Source organism: Bombus huntii, chromosome 8 (genome assembly GCF_024542735.1).
Source record: "Bombus huntii isolate Logan2020A chromosome 8, iyBomHunt1.1, whole genome shotgun sequence".
NCBI lineage: Eukaryota > Metazoa > Arthropoda > Insecta > Hymenoptera > Apidae > Bombus > Bombus huntii.
The window spans coordinates 5,540,095-5,563,445 of record NC_066245.1 but is presented as its reverse complement, the minus strand read 5'-3'; the positions used below and the strand labels follow the sequence as shown (position 1 = coordinate 5,563,445).

The following is a 23,351-nucleotide window of genomic DNA, read 5'->3' as shown; positions in this document are numbered from 1 at the left end:
GGCAAAAGGAAAATTACCCTCTTGGTGCAATCGTAAACAAATTACTCTCGGTATCTAGCGGATTCTTTACGCGTTACGAAGGGGCAGAAATATAACTCGATGGTAACTACGAGTCCCTTGGTACTCGTGCTTCCTTGTATGCGTTTTGTTCGTGCGCGTCTGTGCCTCCTCTTTCTTTTCGATAAATCACGCTTCCTTTCTAAGCACGTTAATCCCGTGCCAAGAAATTCGGCCAATAGGCGCGTTCAGCTCGCGCGTTCGACTGACGCACGCGTGCACGAGCCGACCCTGAAAATCTTCCCCTGGCTTTTTTACGCTTGTAACAACGGACCATCGGCAGGAATCCAGCAAGTATTTATCGATAATCGATCGCCGGTAGTTTCATTCTCTTCCGGCTCGTCTCGCTCCTGATATATATGTCTACTTTCTCTTTCTTACGCTTTCTACGCCAATTCTCCGTCTTTGTCGATGTCGCCAGGTCGCTCGGCCAGTCTGGCTCCCCTTTTGAAGGCTAAAGGTCCACTCGCAAGCGTAGCCAACCACTTCAAGGAAAATACCAAGGATCCTGTTTCAAGGTTTGCATAGCTTGCACGAGGCTCGTAGCGCAGCTATTCCACGTCTTGTACACAAGGTTACGTGTATAGGAGCTTAGACAGGTACTTGAGGAACAGGCTGCGTGCTTTGGGGTAATTTCTCACAGGTGCGGCGCGTCGACCCTGCCACAGACGCAATCTGGCACCTGCAACGACACACACGCGTGTGCATTGTACAGTCGCGTGTTTGTAGACGCGCCACGCCTCCTGTCTTCTCGTTTCGCGATCCGAGACCGGATAAATAATCGTATCACCACGCGTCCTGCTCTACGATCTCCCTTCATGTCCCGGCCAGCCTACAGAGAACGTAAGATAGAGTCAAAGATACAGACGAACGTAGAGAGAGAGAGAGAGAGAGAGAGAGAGAGATCTGCGTTCGATTTTCCATCCAGCGGATTTGCCTCTAGAGATTCGAATAACGTCAGTCAACGGCTCGTTCACTTGCCTGTTAAAGGTTCGCGTGTCAAGAAAAACATACACATTGTTATCGGTGAGCCGTTTCGATATCACGCATTGTTGGTAAGAAGAAAATTCAGCGACAACAGCAAGCTACTGGCTAACGAAAGAATAATTATTGCACGAGCGTACGGCGTTCGCCAGAAGCGGACGAATAATTTAACGAAAGAGAAAGGGCACGGAGAACGAGCCGTCGGAAGGCTGAAAAATCGTTCAAGCCAAGAATTTTCGATTACGATCATGCTACTGTTCAGAAGCATCGCCCGAAGGGAATCCGCCAAATATTCTCTAACTGCCACGGATAGGTCGATAAAATCGATATTGAATCGATGAAGCTAATGGTTGGTATCGCGTAACGTCGCTGATATCGTTATTACGCTGAGATCGCCACTTTGGGCGTGGACGCAGTTTAAACGATACGTCGCGTCGTTCAATCGCCCCCGCCGAATTCGCCAACTCCCGGAACACCTCTGCAGCACGATGCTGGTAACAGTTTCCCACCTGGATATTCGCGCCACTACTTTGTTTCGGATACAATGGCGTCGGTGCTGCTGCTCCCGACGTTGTCACACTTTTCGAAACGTGCTCGAAAAATTGATCGAAAAATAAGAATGCTCCGACAGCGGTGGATTCTTCTGACGGAAATATTTGATCCGACCGAACGTAACCCAAATCCAGACGCAGACCCAAGCTTAAACCAGCGGATATGAATTTCAATTTATCCAGCGAAGATTAGAGAGTAGCGTCACGCGAACCAGCGTTTCCTCAAAACTGTAAACCACCGTCTACCTGGTAATTTCCGCCGGATAAAATTGCATGCCTAAAGCGAGCAATCCGCACCGGCGCGGCGAGTTTTTTTTATCACGTTAACGTGGCCTGATGTTGTCGTTATTACGCTGCCCTCGCTATTCTCCCTCGTGGACGCAATCTTGAAGGTGGAACGCCGTTACGTCCGTTCTGGGAACATCTAAATCTCGTCGCGACGCCACGCTCTGCAACACCAAAGGGCGTGTCAGTCACGCGACGACCGATCATCGTTACCACCGGATAAATTAACTTCACTCTGCACCCTATAATTTTATTGCTAAGTCGTACGTATTTTTATCGGACGTTTGCGGATATCGTAATCAGCTATGTTAATCGATAAACACGATCGAGAACGTCAATTGTACATCTCTTGCCTCTTTTTAAACGTGAATTTCAGAAGAAAAGTTTAAAAGCAAAAATAATTTACGAGATCGCTATATGTATACATATAACGGAGAAAATTTAGAGCCAGATCATTTCAGGGAAAAATCGGTTTGGTGAGAGATACGCATCGGCGACTTACTCCGATTTCGTAAATTCTAATTACGCTCACGTACGTTCTGACACGTGACAGTAGATTTATTTCGAGTAGAATCGGTCATGAGATGGTTCTATGGATTTGCGAATGCTGGGCTTTGTTCCTCTTCCTAGCGTTTTTCTTCTTGATAACTGCACGTTGTTTAATATAACACGATGCAATATCGTTTAGGACGAATTTGCTGGCGCAGATGTTTCAATCTCCCGTTCAGGCGAATGTTTCGCGTAGAAAAATATCAATTCAGCATTTACGTTTCGCTGATGTTTCCTACAAACTTGACCAGGATAACTAGCTTCAACTTTCGGCTAACAGCGGTCCGATGACTAGAAACGTTCTCAGAACGATCTCACCAGGCTAATGTAATTATTATTAGAAGAGTACCGTGTACATAGTCGCACATAGTTTGCAACTGTTTCTACTTCGAACGACCTGTAATTCGCTGTACGCGAATATAACTACGATCGGGACGTGCAGTCGAACAGGATCGGTATTTGCATGGAACTTTTTTTATATCGTTTTTACATCCCTGATCCGTCGCGCGAAACGAAGTCCGAATCGATACTACGATAACATTCCCAACACACACACCAAAAAAATGCCGAAATTCCCTGCAACGAATCCGGTAACTACGTTTCGATCATTTAGCCAGCAACATTGTGTCAAAATCGAAGATACGAAAATACGCGCCATTCGGGTCGTATCGGAATTGCGTGAACGATACCAGCTGCTCGATTATTCTATCGTTCGTCCTTTTTTACTCGATGGATTCTGGTTGTTCCATACGATATCTCATGAAAGTATTCGAACAATATATTTTACGTGCCTTCGAATAGACGAAATCTTACGAATATATTCTACGTGCTGTACGAAGATTTTTGAAACACCAGTACTGTAAGAAGGCGGAACTCTTACGATTAGACTGTGAAATTTTATAAAAATTCATATTTTTGGGGACATGAGTGAGAAAGTAGGAACATCGGTAGAAAATTAATTTTACCTACCAAGTATTGTAGAAAACGCTATACTTATTTTTGTATATCGTGTGCATCTTGTGCAATTCCCTTTCAAATTCCCTGTAAATGCACAAAAACCTGCACTCTAGTTATTATTATGTCGACGCTTTCTTTCCTTCCAGATATTTTACATCAATCTCACGATATTTATCAAGATTATCAATGAATTTCGAGATATTTTATATAATAAAATTAAACAACAAAATTTTATTACAATCATATATAATAAAAGTACAAATTTTCTACGATGAAACGTTAAAATACCTTCGCCAACTACTGTACGCTACCAACTCAGGATCGAAAATTACGATACACCGTGTATCAGGCTAACCTATTCGTGTTACAATGTTGCGTTTCCTATTCAGACGCGCGCCATTTATACTTCTCACGCCACGTCCAGCGATAATCGAGTGTCGTCGCGTCAGGGTGAGTCGTTTCGTTGGATCATCGCCAGTCTCGACGAGACTGTGTTGCGCAAATTGCATCTGCTCGAGCACGCCAAATTGACCATGAGCCGAGGAAAAAACCGACGATTCGGGAAACGTAAAGTATCAGCCGTTTCCGGTGCGCGTGATCTCGTATGCAGCCTCGTTTCATCATCGAGTCACCGTCGTCGTTGGGACAAACAGACGATCATCGCGGCGGACGCGATTTTACACGTGCATTTATACGATGAGTATTTCCGACTAGACCAGCGTTTTCCACGCGCGGACTAGCGCCGTTTCTCCTCGTTAACACCACGCGATAATAATTATTCCACGTCGTACCGGTAATTACACTCGGAATCGCGACCAAGCAGCCAGATAGCCGGACAACGGGAAAAAAAGGGAAAATCTGCAGCGTGAATTTTTCTGTTCGGCCCCTCGACACGGCGTTCTACTTTCGGCTTTTTAATGATTTTCGATAAATTCGTGGGGCCGGCTTCGAAATAACGATCGAATCCCGGTAACCAGGCCTCTATAGCCCATTTGAAATTCATATTCCCCGGGGACGATGGTATTTCACAGCTAGTGGAACCGACCTTGTGACATTGATGGGATTAATTATGAATTTTCGAAAGGAGCTTCCGATCGGCGAGGAATTGACCCACGAAACCGGAACGAACATGTACAAGGGGTGATTGATCGACGCGTATTATTGCGCGTGTTACGCGATAATCGAAGCTCTTAGCCGAAACATCGTAATTTTGTTAATTAAGTCGTGATCGTGAAGCGAATCGAGTTTTCCAGTTTCCTGAGTGTCGTGTAATAGCGGAAGGCAGACGACGACAACGCGGAATACACGAGCCTTCACAGCCAGGCAAATGCGGATACATACACGTTAAACTGATTTATGGTCGCGACACCTTTTCAAAATTTGCATTGGACCGGCCGTGAGACGAATGAACGTCCTGCTGACTGGCAGCGTGTGAAAGGAGCAGAGAGGAGGAAACAGAGAGGAATAGACCAGGGAACGGTTAAACCAGGCTAACGGAATAAGCAGTAACTTGATAGAAGCGACGCGATGACTGAAAAAGTGTATTCGCCAGGTGGATCCGTACACTTCTGAAGAAATTAGATTCATCCCGTGTAACCACCATGGCTATTGATTTTCAGGGTTTCCTATATGTCAACAATGTCTCTAATCTCAGATTAAAAGAGAGACAAGAATAATCAGAAAGCGAGATTATCCCTTAACTTCAAAGGTTAATTCTTGAACATCTAATCTTGACTTGGTTTTTCACAGTTAATTTAAATCTGATATCTGGTATTTATTTCCTATTATTCCAAATATAAATAATTATATCGTGTAGAAATAAGAAATAATTTCAGTATATTCGCAGTGCGTCAAATACTTGTGTAACTTTTACAAAATGCATATTTTGCAGTAAATATTCTGCAACCCTTATGTAGTTCGTTATACCTTTGCCAGTTTGTTTCAAACTATACCAAGGTAACCGAAACAGTCCTGTCGCGTTACAATGCTAACGAAGTTACACAAACTTTTATGTAGCACCCATCCATAAAAGTTTTCTACGTTAAGTGATCAAATACTTTCGTGTCTCGTTCTATATACATATATTCTACGTCATTATAACCCACCTACAATACTAATAAAGCATCCTGTGTTCAAGTTCAATCGATAAAAGGGGGTGACAAAAATGAAGTTTTTTATTACACCAACAAAAGTCTAGCATTAATGAATATTCTCTCCAACAGAATCATCGACAAGCATCAACTTCCATGGATCAGCCTGTCATAAAACCAAAAATAAAGCAGCGAAGAAGATCGACCACGAAACCCTTCGTCTGTGAAACAATTCGTCGAAAAGTCGGTCGCATATCGTGGGCTAAGCCGTAAAAAAGGAATCAAGGCGACACGATCCTCTTTACGGGGCTGTAAAGCAGCGACTGGCTGTTGGTTGGTGGCGAGATCGCACAAAGAATATCTAAATCGGCGTAACCGTGACGCCGTCTGCTTTCCTCCCGAATTCTTGTTGCCAAAATACACACACGTGCATTTGCAGTATTAGAATTAGGACACTTGTGAAAACTTGAATACATAATTCGCATAATCTCGTGTTGTACTCGCTTCGTCACGAAACAAACTTCTTTAGTAATCACACAGTCCACTCTTTCCTTTCTGCTACATCAAAAGCTGCGAATAACGAGCTGCTCGTGCGAGGATTTATACAACAAGTCGCGTTCCGTATGAAATCAGCAGCTGTCCTAACGCTCGTAAGCGGAAGCGTACGTAAAAGGACGAACGAAGGCTGAAATCTACTCAAAAAAGCATGCCAGATCGCGCGTTATAATTACACAACAAAGTTCTTTAGCAATCGTACAGTTCGCTCTTACTTTTCTGCTGTATCAAAAGCTGCGAATAACGAGCTGCTCGTGCGAGGATTCGCGACGCAACAGTCGCGTTTCGTACGAGATCGGCAGGTGTCTTAATACTTACGAACGAGAGTATACTTAAAAGAATGCTCCGATTAGAAACGATTCGAAAAAGCTTGGCAGATCGCGCGTTCGTCGACCGATGTGCCTATATGCAGACGGCCGGCAAACAGAGGAATACGTGGGATCGGAATACGAAGTGTCGAAGGGGATAGCGGGTTCCGGAAGAGAAGGCAGAGAGATAGGGGAGCGGATCTCAATGGAAGAGAGGACGATCGTAGAGAGGTACGGGAGCGCCTGCGCCCTCGGCTATACCGAGTTTCTGCGTACGTTTCCATCAGTCGGGTCTTCAACTCCGGACCGCGAACAACCAGTGATCGGGGCCGCGTGACTTGGACGCCGTGCTAACACCCTCTCACAGACCCCTTGCAAGAGGATCAACGACGCGACGCGCACCGGAAACAAAAGGTTCTCCAGTGAAAGTTTCGATCTTATACCGGTACTGTCCGTGCTTCCGTTTTCCCAACGATTTACGCGGCGAAACTTCCGTTCCCGATTGCGGTCCAAAGTTTCGCGAACAAGTTTTCCGCAGAACTTTCACACGCGCTTTCGCCGCAACCAGAATTTTTGTACTTCTCTTTATCTCTCTTTCTCTCTCTCTCTCTTTCTCTGCTACTAGTAATTTTACACGGTACGCAATAGCGAGCATTGTTTTTTACGAGTCACGCTTGTTCTCCGCTCGAACGATGATGCTCCATTGCAAGTGGTTCACGCGCGACGAAGAACTAATCGGAAATTAACGAGAAAATGCTTCCGATTAGCAATTGAAGTAGAACGATTGTTAATTGAAATTGTGATCGGGGAAGCTTCGTAGTTTCATCGGCTGGATTTCGGTCGTTTGTAAATCGTAAAGCAGAGTGATCTCGCGTTATTTAAAAATTATTTAAAAATTCACGGCGAAGGATGAATGTTGGGAAGCTAGACGAGCCACGAGATCATTGGTCACCTTGTGAAGGAGGATCAAAGGGCGTGATCGTTAACGCCGTTAGCGCTAATTAATCACCTGTCATACAGATAAATATCGTGTATCACGCTGATAACCGGTTACGAAACTATACGACCATGTATGCCGATAATTATGAACAGGCTAACTCATTAGTCGCAGTCGACGTTAACAGCCTCGTTGCAAACGGCGTCGCCTGTTTCCATCGCGTTCCTCTAAGCCGTTCAATTGTTAATCGGATTCATACTCTGTGATACCGTACGAAAAAACGCGGCTACGTGGTAATTGCCTTTGAGAGCGATTAGATTCCTTCAGAATCAACGAATCGAAATAGAGCGAGCGACAGAGAGAGGGTGTGAAAGAGAGAGAGAGAGAGAGAAAGAGAGAGAGAGTGACAAAATTTCAAAAGCGTCAAACGATAAAATCCTCGCGTGTTTCGACCCTCAACTCTTTTTTTCCATCCTCGGATTGCAGTAATGCATCGTTCGACTGGAAGCCTCTGCGGAACGATCGTTCGTTCGGTCGCGTGGAAAACCTCATGAGAGAGAAGATCGTGCACGCGGACGCAATCAAAGAGACTGGAAAAAAGGTATCCGCGTCGGATTGGACGATCCATCATTCGCTACTGGTGTTGGCTGAACCAGAAAGATAGGCGGCCTGATCGAGATAGAGGGAGAAGGAGAGACAGAGAGAGAGGGAGAGAAAGAGAGAGAGAGAGAGAGAGATAGTGCAACACGCAAACAGGAGGAAACCATCCTCCCCTAACTCGGAGATTGCGTAATTAATCGCGAGACTTAATCGAGTACCGAATTAATTGGGACAGATTTACGATCGAGGTCTGTGACAGTGGACCGCGATACCGTCGACGATCATGAAGTATCACCAGTGCGTGCAGATGACCGCGCGGCGGTCGCAAATGAAAAAGACCGCACGGGAGCGTGGTTCGATCCGACAACGTTAAAGGGACACGGATCGTACATCACCGTACCGTCCGGGAACACCGGTTCCACCCAATTCCCAAAAAGAAGACGATCGAGCAAAACGAGTTTTTCACGCTCGACCTGTTCGACCAGCCGGCTGTACGTTTCGCCTCTGCCTTGCCTGCCCATCTTTTCACGCTGCTAATTAATTTTCATCCTTTAGCGCACTCGTGGTAATCACGCGGTGTTCGACGACAACGGCCAATGACTGACAGTGTTTTAAAAAATAAAATCACGAAGATCATCGCGAGTCGCGTGGTTCGTGGTAACGAGCTGGAGATACTCATCGTGAATTCGCGAGACCAAATAATTTGGACAGAGTCAAGACCCTCGAGTCCCCAACGTGCTTCAACGTAATTAGCAAACAGTCGCCGCCAAGTGTTTCCGCGGGAACAGTTCAATTTCCTCGCAACATTCTCGCCCTAGGCCGAGATTCTGACCAAAAGCCGAGATCTGGTCGTCGAAGCAGGCACTGTGCAAATTGTAGCCTCCGAAAGGGCGGTTACCTGATTCCATCAAGCTCTTTATAACCTCTCGAGGACCATGAAGAACTGAGCCGATCGATGGGGACGAGCTTCGAAAGGTGATTCGGTGTGGCGATTATAGGAAGGAAAATTGGTGGTTGAATGTCTGTGAAAGGAAGGAATTGGCTACGATTTTCGAGATCTTTATATAAAGATTCGAGATGCCGATGGAACGAGGTGATCAGTTAAGTAAGAAAAATTCGATAAACGCGCATCATCGTTGAACCACGGGTTGAAACTTTTCGTTAAAAAGTGCATTCCTATCGGGGCCGCGCCACTGCGGGGAAATTAAAAGCAGTCGACGCGCATCCTGTGGCGAGCGGACGTAAAGATAAGAAGAGGACAGTACGCTGGTGGTTGTATAAAAAAAAAAGACAATGCTAAAACGCCGCCAGAAATGCGAGCAGAGAAAGAAGCAGAATAAACGATTCGTGGAACTTTTTTAACTGAAGTATCGAGTACCGAGAACAAAGTTAAATAACGGTGACATAAAAAGTTTATCAACAACGACCGCGTAGTTGAACCAACAAAAGACTCGCTAAGAAAGTTTGTTAACCGAACGATAACCCACAGGAATCTACAAAGATGTACGAACGTAAATGCCCAGAGGACAAACAGAAATTTAAGAAGAAAAAGACCTTATGATCTGCAACTGTCAAGAACGCTGTAGTAAAAGGTTAGTGCGACGATAATAGAACGGAATTCAGACGACGTTCTCGGATCTGTAACTGGACGATTGGAAATTTCGTGTTCGCTGAGAGTTACGTTCTACTGCCGACGAGTTCCGCGAGAATGAATCGTGACGAGTAAGAAGGGTGAGAAAACGGTAACGTCCGAGTGAAAAGGGGCCGAACACGACAAACGGGAAATTGTAGAATCGTTGTTAGGAGGGATATCCTGCGGGTGAGCCGGTCAGCCGACGGTGATGGCATGAGGACATTAGTAAGGAAGAGCTGCGGGTCCAGCGAGGAGGAGGATGAGGATGGTGGTGGGCGTGATGGTCCTTGGTCAGCTACTGACGAGGATTTTGCTCGCTGCCCACGCAGGAGATCGTCTCGCGGCAGCTCGCAGAATTCTCAGAGACGTGCCATTGATAGACGGGTGAGTAAAAGGAAATTGCTCTAAGATTACAATTTTATGATCTATAAATTTTTTACTATAAAAAAGAGAAAGAGAAAGACGCAATTTAAAATCGACAGCTCTGTACCATACGCAGGTAGCTTTTCTTGCGAAACAATGCTAGTTTCTGTAAATAAAGATTGGAGGATTTTGAGGTTCGATCTTGGGATTTGCCAATTTAACGGAGAAAGGGAGAACGACAAAGCTTGGGATCTGTAGGTTTTTAGGAGTTTACACAAAGTTTCACTAGAAAGTAGTACTAAATAGAAAGACGAGAAGAAAATCACATAAATGTAGGTCAGTATAGATTTTATAGATAGAAATACGACATATGGAATTAAGCTGACTTTCTTTTTAATATAGCGAATAGTGAACGTTATATAGTACGTGATTATTAATTATTTTATCTGAACGATGAATATGTCAACGAGAACCGAGTATGCTAGTAATGTATGCCTAAATGGTGGATTATTTTAAATAGAACGATTGTTTAATCATTCGGAAGAAAATTTATTACGAGGCAAAAATTGGTACGCGTCAAGGATTAATGTAATGAATTTGTAATGCATTCGGTGAAATTAAAGGAAATCGATAAGAAGTTCGTGATGTAATAAATTAAATTTGTCACAGACGTCAACCATTTATAAGAATGGGCGACAATTTAAAACGGGAATAACTTGAACATCGCCAATCTGTTTTTATGCTTTATCGAATAAAATGTCAGTTCGTTCTCATTTCATATTTTTGTTACAATTAAATTGCGAATATTTATGGCTTTATAGAAAATATAAAAATTCGAGAAATATATAGAATACATAGAACATGGAAAAATACCTAAAAAAATATCTAAAGAAACAAACATCTACCTACATTTCATTTCCTTAATTAAATTAATAAGTAGAAATGTGAATCTACACAAGCATCTGCGTTCTAATTATGAGTTTTTAACAAAGCACTTACGAGTCGACGATTTATGTAACATCCTCTAACTTTTATTTGCATAATATTCTAACACCGTTCTGTGTGAACACCTGAGTTATCCTGTATATCATGAAACAGCGTGATTCGATCGTAGTGAAACGATTGCAAGTGGAATTTAAAACGAGGTATACATAAGCGAGTTCGCGTTTAGGGATGCTAACGTTGCCTGTAGAATCTGCAAAGACCCGTTCCACCTCTCCAGCCCTTGGTACTTGAATTTTTGGCGTGCGTCTCATAAAATTGTTGAAATTTTAATGAATAACTGAAAACTCTAGTGTAATCGTTAACTCGAGTGCTCTATTGAAGCATCGCAAGGTACGAATTTATAGCCAGCGGAGAACAATGTCGTCGTAACGACGCGCATGGACGACATTCTATAGCCGAAGCATGCCTCTAATTACACCGGAATTAAGCTTGAAAGGAACGTCGTCCGTGTGTCCTGTCCAATTTGCGATCGAGCGTCGAATCGTCCGAAAACGCTTGCTTTTCCATCTCTCTACGGAGGGCCAAACTTTCCTTGGATTCCACAAACGAATCGTTTCTCAATTTCGTAGCCATACATCGTTGCCATCCACGAAATCGAATCAGTCGACGAAAGTTTATTTTCCACGTCACATATTTCTATCGTTCGGTTTTTTTGATCAACTCGTCTCTACTTTTTCTTGTTTCTCCAAATTGATGAATTTTGCCGAACAATGAAAAGGAAAAACGCGCGAGCAACCGCAGTAACTTCCTCGCGGGAAAATAGAGGAGCAAATTGTTTTTCGTTGGCGCGATGTAAAATTCGTTACGCTAAAATTTCAGCAACAAACGTGCGCCAGAGTTTCGCAGAAACTCGCCGATGACAAAAGAAACGATGACACGACGCGGTTTTTGATACGATCGACCGCGAAAACCTAACACGCTGCAACAACTCGCGCTCAATGCGCAACGTCCGTTCACCGCGTACGAACAAACACGCGGACAAGAACGTACAAGCGATGAAAGGATGGAATATGAAAATAGTATTGGCGAAGATATTTAATGACGATGCGACTTAAAATCGTTCCTTTATCTCCTCTGAAGGGAAGAAGAGCCGCGATTCGATTCGAAGAAACTCGAGAGTCGCGTGTTTTCTCAGAGGTAATGAGAAAGTTTTACGAGTGCGAAAGAAAAGACGTTAATGAAGGAAGAAAGAGAAAAGGGAAGTGGCGAAGCGATTGAAGAGAGGCGGCGAAGAAGGAGAACGCAAGGTGTGAAAGGAATAAAAGCAGGATGAAATTTATCTCGAGGATGGCCAGTGGCTATTGGTCTTCCACTTTCTCAAGTTACTTCGAAGTAGATACGAATTTCCACTTCTCGTGGCTGTGAAACAATGCCTCGCGTCTCCTTTCGCTACTTCCATTCGTACACGTCCCAACGCCTGCCTTTGCGTATTTCGTTGGCACGCGACTCTATCGATGTCTCTCACCACTCGATAGCCTCTCGAATCGAAAAGCAACAACGATCCCTCGTCGTCGTAAAATTTCACTCGAATGATCCATCGAAACCAGGCAAAGATCCCCTCTGCTTCGAACAACCAACGGGAGTTTTCGTTCTTTCCACGGTGTGGTGCATTTGTAAACGTAGAAACAATTACAAAGCAATAAAAATTCTTTCGAGTTGCTTTGCACTTAGAGTCGAGACATAGTCGGGCCGACTATCGAACCCTCTATCGATGTATGCTTTTTTTCCTCAAAGTATAGATCTGTCACTGTCGTGCAACGACGTTTCTAGCGACCTGTCAAAAATAAGCCAACGAATCGTGGTAAAGACGAGAGAAAGAATGATTCTTTTGTTGGTGCAAATTACGGTCTTCTCTCCGTCAGCCCTGTCGACCATGGGCAAGGAGAGAGTCTTTCATCCCCTGGGTCGCGATAGAAATTCGAGAAGTCCTCGGACGTATCGTCTCTATAAAAGGATACCACCACGGGAGGAAATGGAACACGAACGATTTCGCCGATTGTCGACGACCCGAAGGCGATTCGTTACCGATAACGAGTGAAAGCCTCGTCGAGCCTATTGTGCCCTGTATAATAGTTTGCATTTTTCCTCGGCAAAGGCCACGAAAAGAGTTCACAAGGGCTTACGTAACAATCGCACGATGAGCATCGCCCTGTTGTTCGCGAAACCGTAAAAATGGATGAAACCGTTCGTCGGAATTTTCGCGACTGGCCAATTCGCGTATCGTGGCCGAGCTTTTTCGTTCGTATGCGAGGAACGTACGCGGAAACAAAGAGTCGACGGTTGTGTTTCGCTTCATTAAAAAAAAAAATATATATGCGGCAAATCTCCGGTGACTGTTCTCTACGTTTTCATCTCGCTCTTCGATAAAAAGGACAAAATATTTTTTTTCATCAGGGTTATTATTACCGTGTTTCCGCATCAGATATTCAATTAAAACGTACACAAACGAGCGTTCGAGTGGCGACAATTCGCGTACGAGCCAAGGAGCCAGAACAGGCCGGACAAAAATTCACGAACGTTGCTTTCTTCTGCGAAATGTTTAAGCTCCGTAATTATCGCTGGTTGCTTGTACGCCTATTAAACCGCGGTCCGACAACTGTTTGGTGAACGAAAGCGGACTCGTTTTTTCACCGGAAACGCGGAAAATATTCCTCTGCGAACCTGATAACTCGCTTGGACAGCAGCTTGTAATTACGTCGTTCAACGACTCTGTTTATAACGTTCATTGCCGTGCGGAAATATTTAATTACCTAGGCCATTCCGTGCCGCTAGACCGCAAAAGGTGGACCACTGGTCTTCCACTGGGAAAGGAAAGGGTGCAAAGCGGTTTCCACGTCACAACCCTTTTCAAATGTTCTTTTCGAGAGAAAGAACGTATGCACTAAGAGACTACGGACCATAGACGTTTCGGTCGTTTCAGATATTCGACTTGAGCGAAAGGCTCGCGAGGTTCTCACAAAAATTCCAATAATTTTCCAAATTTGCACCGACGCTATTAACCAAAATTGAACTCTTTCGCTGCGCTGTTAAGATTTGTAACCGTTGTATCGAATTACTTGTTTCAACATCTACGGCACGATGGATCAAGAGATAAATATTAATAATTTATAGGTCCATGTGTTTTATCATTTGTTTTGTGATGTTACTGGATAGCTGACATTGAAATATTCAACACTTTAGACACTTTCCTAGCCAACAGAACTTTTTTTAATCCAACAGATCAAAAATCCTGTCTTCGTCTATTAAAAAGGAAATACGAGACGTAGCTGATTTCTCAGATCAAAATTTCCTTCCCAAGTATATTTCAAAAACCTGAAATTTATGCATAATTGACGTAAATGTTGTTCGTAGCAACTATTTCTATATTTCCTTTATAAAACGAAACATGATAATTATAATATAGAAAATCTGCGTGTAAGGCAACTTTTTCTCAAGTTTCGTCGTTTTAATGAACAGTGAGCAGATTAAGATCTTTCTGAAGAGTTTTAACAGAAGACAAAGTGACAGAGATCTTTTATACCGCGGAGCAACAAGTCTTTACCTTGAGTCATGAAGTAAGTTCGACCTAATCGGTGACTTTGATCGTGAAGATTGAAATCGTAGAGGATCGCGCACGAAGAATCCCACGACAAAGAGTAATATAGTCCGAACGAGTGAAAGCTAGTCGTTGAACATTATCATTCTTCTAGAGCACGTGATACTAACAGAGTTCAAAGTTGCGAGTTTATCGCGTCGACGTACGGTCGTATCCGCTCAAAGGCGCATAAATATATAAGCACATGGATAACGTACATGCAGAACAGGGTGCAAGTAGCGTCCAGGATGATGCTTGAAGCTTAAAAGCAGAAAAGGAGATTTAGGTCGTCGCGGAGTTGGCCAAGTTCGCGCAGAATCGACGAAAGTGGATGGAGGAACGCCTATATGCCTGTCGAAGCCCGGATATAGGTCCGAGTTTACCTTGTTTATCTTTTTTTTTTTTTTTTTTTTAATGGAAGAGAATATAAATTAATCCCTTAAATATGTATACGTGGATTGATCTAGCCGTAAGTAGTACGAGCTTAAAAATGCAAATTGGATTTCAAGTTGTAAATATAGTTTATCAAGTTATATATAAGCGAAGTCGATCAACTCTACTTCTCACAGATTTTTCAATTTTGGTATCCGATATATAATTAATGCTCGATTACTTAAAGACGAATTATTTGCTTCTATATAAATTAAGAAAATATTTAAACAAAGGAAATATTTAAAAGTAATATTGCGACGTTATTGAAGCTGATCGATACGGCTTCTGACGTTTGCTTTCAATTTTTCACTAAAATTACGCGGTAAAATCCCCTGTCTTCTTTTCTGCTTCGTAGTAATCACTATATGACAAGTATTACGGCTGAAATATTAATCTTAATTAACCAAACTACAGAGGAAAAATTAATTCTGATAATAACAAATTAACAACGTTCGCTCCTGACAAGTACTCGAACACCTTATTATCTCCTATTGCATGTGTATGTCTTATCAAATTCCTGTTTCCGCGTTCGAACTGCGCTTTTACTTTACGAGCCGTGTACTTTCCAACTTGATAAATTTTATGACCTCGTTATTTCTCTTATACCGCTAATGCGTGAATGATTTAAACTTCTACAACCTGAGGTTCATCGATTCCTACTAAAATTTGCGTTCAGAAGATAAATCAACGATAGAGCGCGGCAATGTCTCGAAAGAGATACAGACCTCATTATGCAGTCTTTGCCCGGTAAGGATCGGAAGAGGGCACATACGCGATTTGATATTCTCGACTGCACTCGACGTGATCGTAACCGTATTCGGAAAGAATGCGGTCCGCGACGCAATGATAACGATCGCAATAGCCATAGAGAAAGATTATCGAGACCGCGACACGTGAGACTACTCGACGTACGATAATATCGGCTCGCTATGGAAGAGAAATTTTCTCGGTTTCCGGAAGCTACGTGGAAAGTGCCATCGTAATGCAATCGAAGGTTTCTTCTAGCATGTGGCTCGCGCGTGCCAACGTTCCACTCGAAGAAGAAGAAAGAGAAAAAGAAGAAAGAAAGACGAAGAATATGCATACGCTATAAATCCTCTCATTCGGTTGTGCATCGTAGCGAGGCTTTGCAAAGCGCTGTATTTCAAGTGTGGTTACCTATCGTGTACGTGGAGATCAGAGTGCAAGCCGAATATTCGCAGACTCACGCGAGCTTTTTTTCCCCGAAGTAGAAATTTATTCGTTAAAAGCGGTCGTTCTAGTTTAAGGAGCCGATACTCATACGTGACCCGTGCAGAAACCTCTTTTCCCTTTTCCTTTCTCTCCTTCCTGTCTCTTTCTTTCTACCATCCTCTCGTCCTTACCGGAGAAACGTTCGAAGCTCGATTTACTTTCGGTGCACTTTCAATCCACTTCAAATCATTCGTGTGTCGATTTGAAACGATTTTCTGCCAGTGTATTCGCGATGCTTCGCCGCTCCAGTTTCCAGACGAAAGGAAATTAGGAAATTGACGAGGAGCTCTCGCTCCCTCTTTCTTTATTCCTCTCTTTTTCATTTCTCTCGTTCGAGTAACAAAAAAAAAAAAAGAAATTCAAATGGATACCACCATCGGTGGTACCTATAGAAGAGCAACACCTTTCGTTACCTTCAGGCGGTAAGGAGCGCTACCTTGAGAACAATAAGACAGTTTTCGAATTGTTTTTCCGACTGAAGGAAGTCTGCCAAGTCTATCGACGAAGGTATCTCGCTTTCGATTCGAAACAATGGCTTCTTTTTCGCGCGAGATCTCCTCGTTTTGTCCATAGAAGACACCTCGAGAAGAATTTACGACCGACTCTTATACCCTTAAGATTTTGATTGACTAATCGCAGAGTGGTAAAAACAATGATTCGTCCATTGTATACCTGTCACAACGACAAATCCTCGAACACGAAGTTAGGACTTACAGTCAGAAATTTCACGAAGTGTCACACATCGACATCGATATAATCAATGCAGTAAAAAGTGCATGTCTAGATGTCGACTTACACGTGTCCATAGGTAGCAAGTTTTTCTTTTATTCTGCACACATCGGCAGATATTAGGTCGTCCGAAAAGTGTCTTTCTTTCGCAAACGTGTTTTTTACAACAGTGCACCTTCATACAAAGGTGAAACCAAGTCTGTGAAATGTCACGGTGTTTATCTCGACAGAACAAAATGGATCGTACGTAATTCGACAAAATAATATAAGACAAAAAACGTTGTGCGTCTATTATTTCCTCATAAAACGAAAGAAACTTTCCGGACGTTCTAATAGAAAGAAAAACTCCAATACGATATTAAATGTTCTAAGCAAACGATTAATAAGATCAGCGACAGCGATTGTAAGAATCTGAGCGATCTTACGTGTGCAAAGAAGTTGCTCCATCAACTGCAAGAGTTGCGAACAGCAAATAGTTAAATTAGTCAACGCAAACAGCAAAGGTAGAACTATGTATTGTCTTGGTTTGTATTGGTTTGCACAACATTGTATCATATTAATCGATTAAGTCTAAGCATGTACGAATATTCGCACAAACATTAGACACCATCAAAATGAAATATAAAATCTGATGTAAGTAGAAAACAATTGAAATATAGAAAAAGATGCAAAGAAACGTTTCATTGAAAAATACGAACAATACTTTTGCAATCGCTGTATGTATCATGTGTCTTGTAGATATTGCGAATATTATTTTCATGATATTCTATATCTTTCATAGAGAAATTGAATAATTGAATATTATTTGCGTGAAATTAAACAAAACTATCCCGGTGTAGGTGCAATGAATTTTTTACGAGTTTAATTTAAAAAATCTGCTCACTCTGTGATAAACCCGATTCCTCCAGAAGGAAACAACCGCCGCGCTGCACCGGTTGTTCCGTATCGACACACGAGTTCTCTCCGTTCAATTTCATTCGGATAGCTGGCGGGCGTGTCCACTGGTTCGCCAAGGCGTCTGCTTCGGTTCCATTTAAAGATCGTGTGCAAACGCCAGTCGTTTCCACGATAACGACCAATGTGAAATATAAGCGTGCGCCTTTTGCCACTAGCCCTTTCCATCCGTCCGTTAATTCAGCCGATGTAATAATGTCGAGGGAAGTTTAAATTTTCACACGTGACTTCGTTCCACGTCGTATCGACCTAAAAATTTCGTGTAAAATCTACGTGTAAAATCTGGCGATAATCGTTCCATTCTCGTTACCGAATTATCAACAAAAGGATACCAAAATATATTAAACTATTTAAGGTTCTTCCAGTCAAAATGTATCGATTCGTTTCATGGATATAAATAAGAAAAGAACGTAACACGATTCATTCGAAGATTTATTGAAGAGATATAATAGAAATTCGAAGTAGGGAACAATAAAGGATTTGCGGTTACTATGCTATAATGCAAGAACGGGTTTACGATCGATGCAATTACGATAGCCGGTTTAAAAACGTTCGCCGTTTCTATCGATAAAATACCGACGAAGAGTGATAAAAAATTCAGTGTATTATCCTAGGAAGTTCATTTTGATTTTATTTCATCTCATAAATCAATTGACTCGTCATATCAGTTCAACGCGCGTATTCAAATTTGTGTAATATACCTCTTTTCCAGGATTATCACACATAAAAGTTTAACGATATAAAAGGTTTATATTCTTTTTCGCGTTATAACTTTTTCATTTGATTTGTTCCACGCCATTTACATATTTTTATATAGCATCCTTTTTTATTTATACCTATAAAACATTCTAATATAAAATCTGATTAGAAAAGCCTGAAACGCTTTGCAACATTAGCTCAGAGCTGTCTTTGCGTTAGAAAATACGTCCTCTGATCAATCTTTCGTTATCACGACGTCTAAGGCCAATTGCAAAACCCCCGACCCTTCCTTTTCTTTTTTCTCCCCCTTTTGTCCCTTGCTCTTCCTTCGCTGCGTCATCATCACGAAAAGAAAATAAATCTCTCGTTAGTTATAATTTTCAACGTGAAAAAAGAAACAAGATTATCGCGTGAAGCCGCTATGCCTAACGCAAGTTCGGCGCGGCAGCTCTTTCGACGAGCGCAAAGTCGCTACAAAAGTTGCTGTCACGCGGCTTTGTTACTCGTTCCACGTCGTTCTAATTAATTTTATTAACGAGCGGTGCAAAACCATCGACTACGTGGAACTTTAGCCGAGAATCAACGAACGTTCGTTAACGGTTCCGCGGGGCGAGCGAATGGAAAAGAAGAGCCGCGGTAACGATCGAAGTTCCCTGCAGAAAGAATCTATGGCTTTAAGCTTGGGCATTGTACGCCAGCGGCGATGAATAGCAGGCAAAGAACAGGGACAGAGAGGCGAATTATTAGCACCGTCCAGCGAATCCAATTTGTAAGAAAAGCGAAGATTCTAAGGAATCGGTTACCGTAAGATCGCGTTATATCCGCTGCTCTTCGTTATTATCGAATCTACTGGAACGACGTCGCGTCGTGACGCCTCGGTTGGCGCGGTCTGCCCGCGAAACTTCACCGAGGCGATATTATCTTCCGATGCGACTGTCTCGTCGAATGAATACCCGTTGTGGATGGAGTTTCCGTGGCGTTCATTTTTTTTATGAATAATGCAGATTCTCAACGCGAGTAGCACGTTTCACGGCGGAAACGATACGGAAATCGTTCACGGTGGTCCTCCGACTCGTTCCTTTACGACTTACGACGCGATAACGCGATTGAAACGCAACCAGACAGAAATCGTTTCGCGAGAATTGTCGTTAAATCACGAGCCAGAGGATTAACCGCCTAATCTATCGAAGTTGAAGGGTAAAGTGGGATGCTTACTAGATGAACAACAGGAAACAGAGTTACTTTGGCAACCTGACGACGAGGTCGCCAGAGGCAAATAGCAAGCTACGTACAGAGGTTAATTTTCGGTATAACCGGCCCACGATACGCGGCCACGAACCCTGCACGTCTGTTTACCACCAATATATATGTAATACGTACACCGGTAAAACCGACCACATGAACAGACACCAACTTCTGACAGAGTTAATGTAGCTGTAACGTGTAACTCGATTTCGCGGAGTTAGTCGAAGGCGTCGATGCTGTCTTACCGAGTCCACGCTACCGAGGCTTCGTACTCGTAAATCGGATCATGGATCTCGGATTCCGAAACGTGACTTAAAACTTCACGTCGTGTCACGATCCTACTGTCTCCCTAGGTACGCGTGTCTACTATGAGACAGATAAACAAGGATAGACAAAATAAAGTTAGGAACGTGTTCAGAAATGTTACGATAGTTGAGCATCGTATAGATCTAAAACACTTCTCAAAAATAGCATTCATGGTCCGTGTCGTCGTTAGCGCGTGTTGTAAATCTTAAGTGTTGAACCAGGATCTATATAACTATTGAGATACGTACATGTGTGATAGACTAGATTGGCTGCGTAGTAGTGACACGCGTATGTGAATATGAATGTGTGGAAGTATATGTGTGCGTGGTAATGTTTCGTTGGTAATGTGGTATGGAAGATGGTGAGACAAAGATAGTGCTGAGACGCGTGCAAATGTACATCGACGAAGATCCTGGAAATCGTTCATTAAATAAATCCAAAACTATTTGATATCAATTCTAAGTGTAACCTTAGTGTTCCTTTACTTTTATTTTCGCAGTTAAGATCCACAATTCTCAACAATAACAAATGTCGTTCTTCCGACTGAACGTTCCGAGGAGACCGAAAGTTTTACGAATTGCGGAAAAAAATGACGCGAAGAGAAGTCATCCCATTTAACGTGCCGCTAAACAAAACGATGTAATTACCGAATATTTATGTTACACGCGTGACATCACCACCATTAAAACCGTGTGTAATTCATTTAGCGAGCTTTGCCAGGTATGATAACCACTATAATGTCACGCAGATGTAACGGTAACGACGGCGATACACGATTCCGGCACTCGCGCGAACTGTAATAGCTTCGTTAAATCGCTATACGTAGATGCACTACCGTCCTTTAGTATTTGCACACCTCGTGCACGAACGATCGACAGGTTAATATTTTTATTACAATTTCAAAGTTACGATACGTTTCGCCTATCGTTAACTCTTTACCTCTTCCTGCAACTAAAATCAAACACGTGTACTCTGCTTGATCGTAACCGATACAAGGAATGTACCTGCATCGTTCTATTTTCACGTCTATCTTCGATGAATGGCCAACAGTTCGTATAGTTTAATCTTATAGAATACGATCGCAAACATACATTTCAATTATTCAAAGATCTCAACGTTAAAAGGACACGTTTAAGGATCGTACAAGTTCGGAGACCAAAATTGGATTTAAAAGCTTCGTTTGAGGTATCATTTACGTATGTGCGATGATTTGGAAGCGTCCAATTACTTATGGTCGATAACGCAGCTGTTAGGAGGTGTGTAAGAGGAAGTGAACGACGAGAAAAAGGATTACAAAAATACATTTTTACGATGTTACGGGTATTACCCGTGGAGGAAGATGCGGAAAAACGCCAGTTGTCTGCTGAGGATCCGAGAGGAGGCAACTTTAAAAAGGCAGTAACTAACTTTACCGTATAGCCGGTGGATTTTACGCTGGATTAAATTTTATGATTCCGGGCGTGCCGCACGGCGACGACCACCGAAATAGTACGGGTCTGCGGCTAATCGCCGAACAAATTAAAGCATAGAAGAAAACCAGCGGCTAATGCGCTGCCAGCTAGACGCTGGTTTACGCGAAATCGGGAGCTTGGAAAAAATCGCCAACTGATTCCCTTCCCACCTGGTACTATGAAATTTTCTCCCTCGTAACTTGTCTGTTATTGAACGATTTAATTCTTTTGCAAGAATGAAGTTGGAGCAGGCAATGTCGAATGTTTCATATTGCAATACATTTGACGTGGTAACGAATAAGATCAAAATAAAATTAATTCGTTAGTTCTCGAAATATACGAAAAGGAGTTAAGTGTAGCAGAATGTCGGACTAAGTAGATTCGGTATTAATTCGATGCTTTTACCCCTCGGATGTACTCGTACATTTGTATAGCTAGATATATACAGAACACATAGAATATAAATAGCTGTACTTGAGCAGAAAATAACATTTGACAAAAATGTATCTATCGCGTATCTGTGTACTGAATACCATACGAATCGAAGAATATTATAGGAAACGTGGATTATGAACCGATACCTGCTAATCAGTTAATTTTTGTGAAACGTCGAACAGCAGAAACAGCTAATTAAATTCTGGGAATAATCAAAGCGACGAAGGAGGTCGTGTGCGTTTCGAACAGGCGATAGGCTCGAGCCGGTCTACCAGACCCGGAAGTCGTATTTGCATGCCTAGTGACTGCCACTGCCACCAGCAAACGGAATATTCGCCATTCGTATGCATATCGAGCCCAGCAACCTTATCGCGCTTTGCCAATTAACTCTCTCCGATGAAAACGTATCCTCCCCCACCTCTTTGCGTTCACATGTGTACGTACCCACACATAAAGCTTCGCACCACCCTTTCGCCTTCTCTCCGACGAAAGCGACGAAAACTCGGCAGCGCTTTCGTGAAATCAGCTTCGTGGATATCATTCTCCTCTTAGACACGTGTTGTATTCGTTGAATATGCATGAAGGGCTAATGTGAAAATGCTTCAAAAGTACAAGCAGGTGACGTTGACTAGAAAATCACGACTGATCTCCGGTCGGAAGTCTTTGGTCTCCGTTGGGAAAGAGAAAATACTAAGGGGAATGGAAGATGCCGCGGCGGTGTTATGTCTTTAGGTGGATTTTCTTCGTGGACGGCGTAATTAGGGCAATTATGTTGAAAAAGACGTTCGTCGAAATCGTCGGCCGTCGTATCCAATTTTCGTTCGGGCGACATTGACGAAGATCGACGAAAGAATTCGGCTCGGGTGTAATTTTGGCCACTCTTTGTACAGGCGGGACGTAATTAGGGCAATCATGCTGGGAAAGCAGCTTTAATGGAGAACGATAAAACGAAGAAGCAAGATATCGGCCCGAATTTTTTTCCACCCTTCTCTCGCCGTGCGCCGGGCGATCGATGAAATTTACCGCGGTAGGGAAAAAGAAGGAAGAGAAAGGATGGGAAAAAGGAAAAGGGAAAAAGAATAATTCGGTCGGCTATGACCAATAAGCGGCGGAATTTTTACGACACCCTGTTATCGATGAGCGCAAACACGAGCCTGGCTGTCAGCCAACCTACCCCAAACACTTGCCTGGATCATCCATCCTCGGCTACCGATGCTTATCGCTCATTTTAAAAGATAATTTTTACAGACAGGATCGTCCGAATATCGTCCCGATTCGAGATTCGCTTAGACGCGATGGAAAAAAAGGATCGAACCAGTCAGAGCCGATTTTACTTTCCGTCTCTTCGGTTTCGTCGGTTTCGGATCGCCGATAAGAATGTGGCGGCACTCGACAGCTCAAGTACCACCACTCGACACT

General features: G+C 42.9%; 1 protein-coding gene across 5 annotated transcripts in view; it reads left to right on the top strand.

Annotated features, from left to right (window-relative positions):
• The first annotated feature begins 6,613 nt into the window (after positions 1-6,613).
• The window catches only part of LOC126868371 (dipeptidase 1), a 76,336-nt gene continuing 59,598 nt past the window's right edge, over positions 6,614-23,351 (top strand). The window contains exons 1-2 of one of the 5 annotated variants that reach the window (XM_050623718.1): positions 6,614-6,781; positions 7,760-9,890. In XM_050623718.1, coding sequence (XP_050479675.1) covers positions 9,766-9,890 — 125 coding nt within the window. In that variant the 5' untranslated portion in view covers positions 6,614-6,781; positions 7,760-9,765. Of the gene's footprint in view, positions 6,912-7,759; positions 9,891-23,351 lie in introns of all 5 variants that reach the window. The other 4 variants (XM_050623719.1, XM_050623721.1, XM_050623720.1 and 1 more) reach the window with 4 other exon arrangements.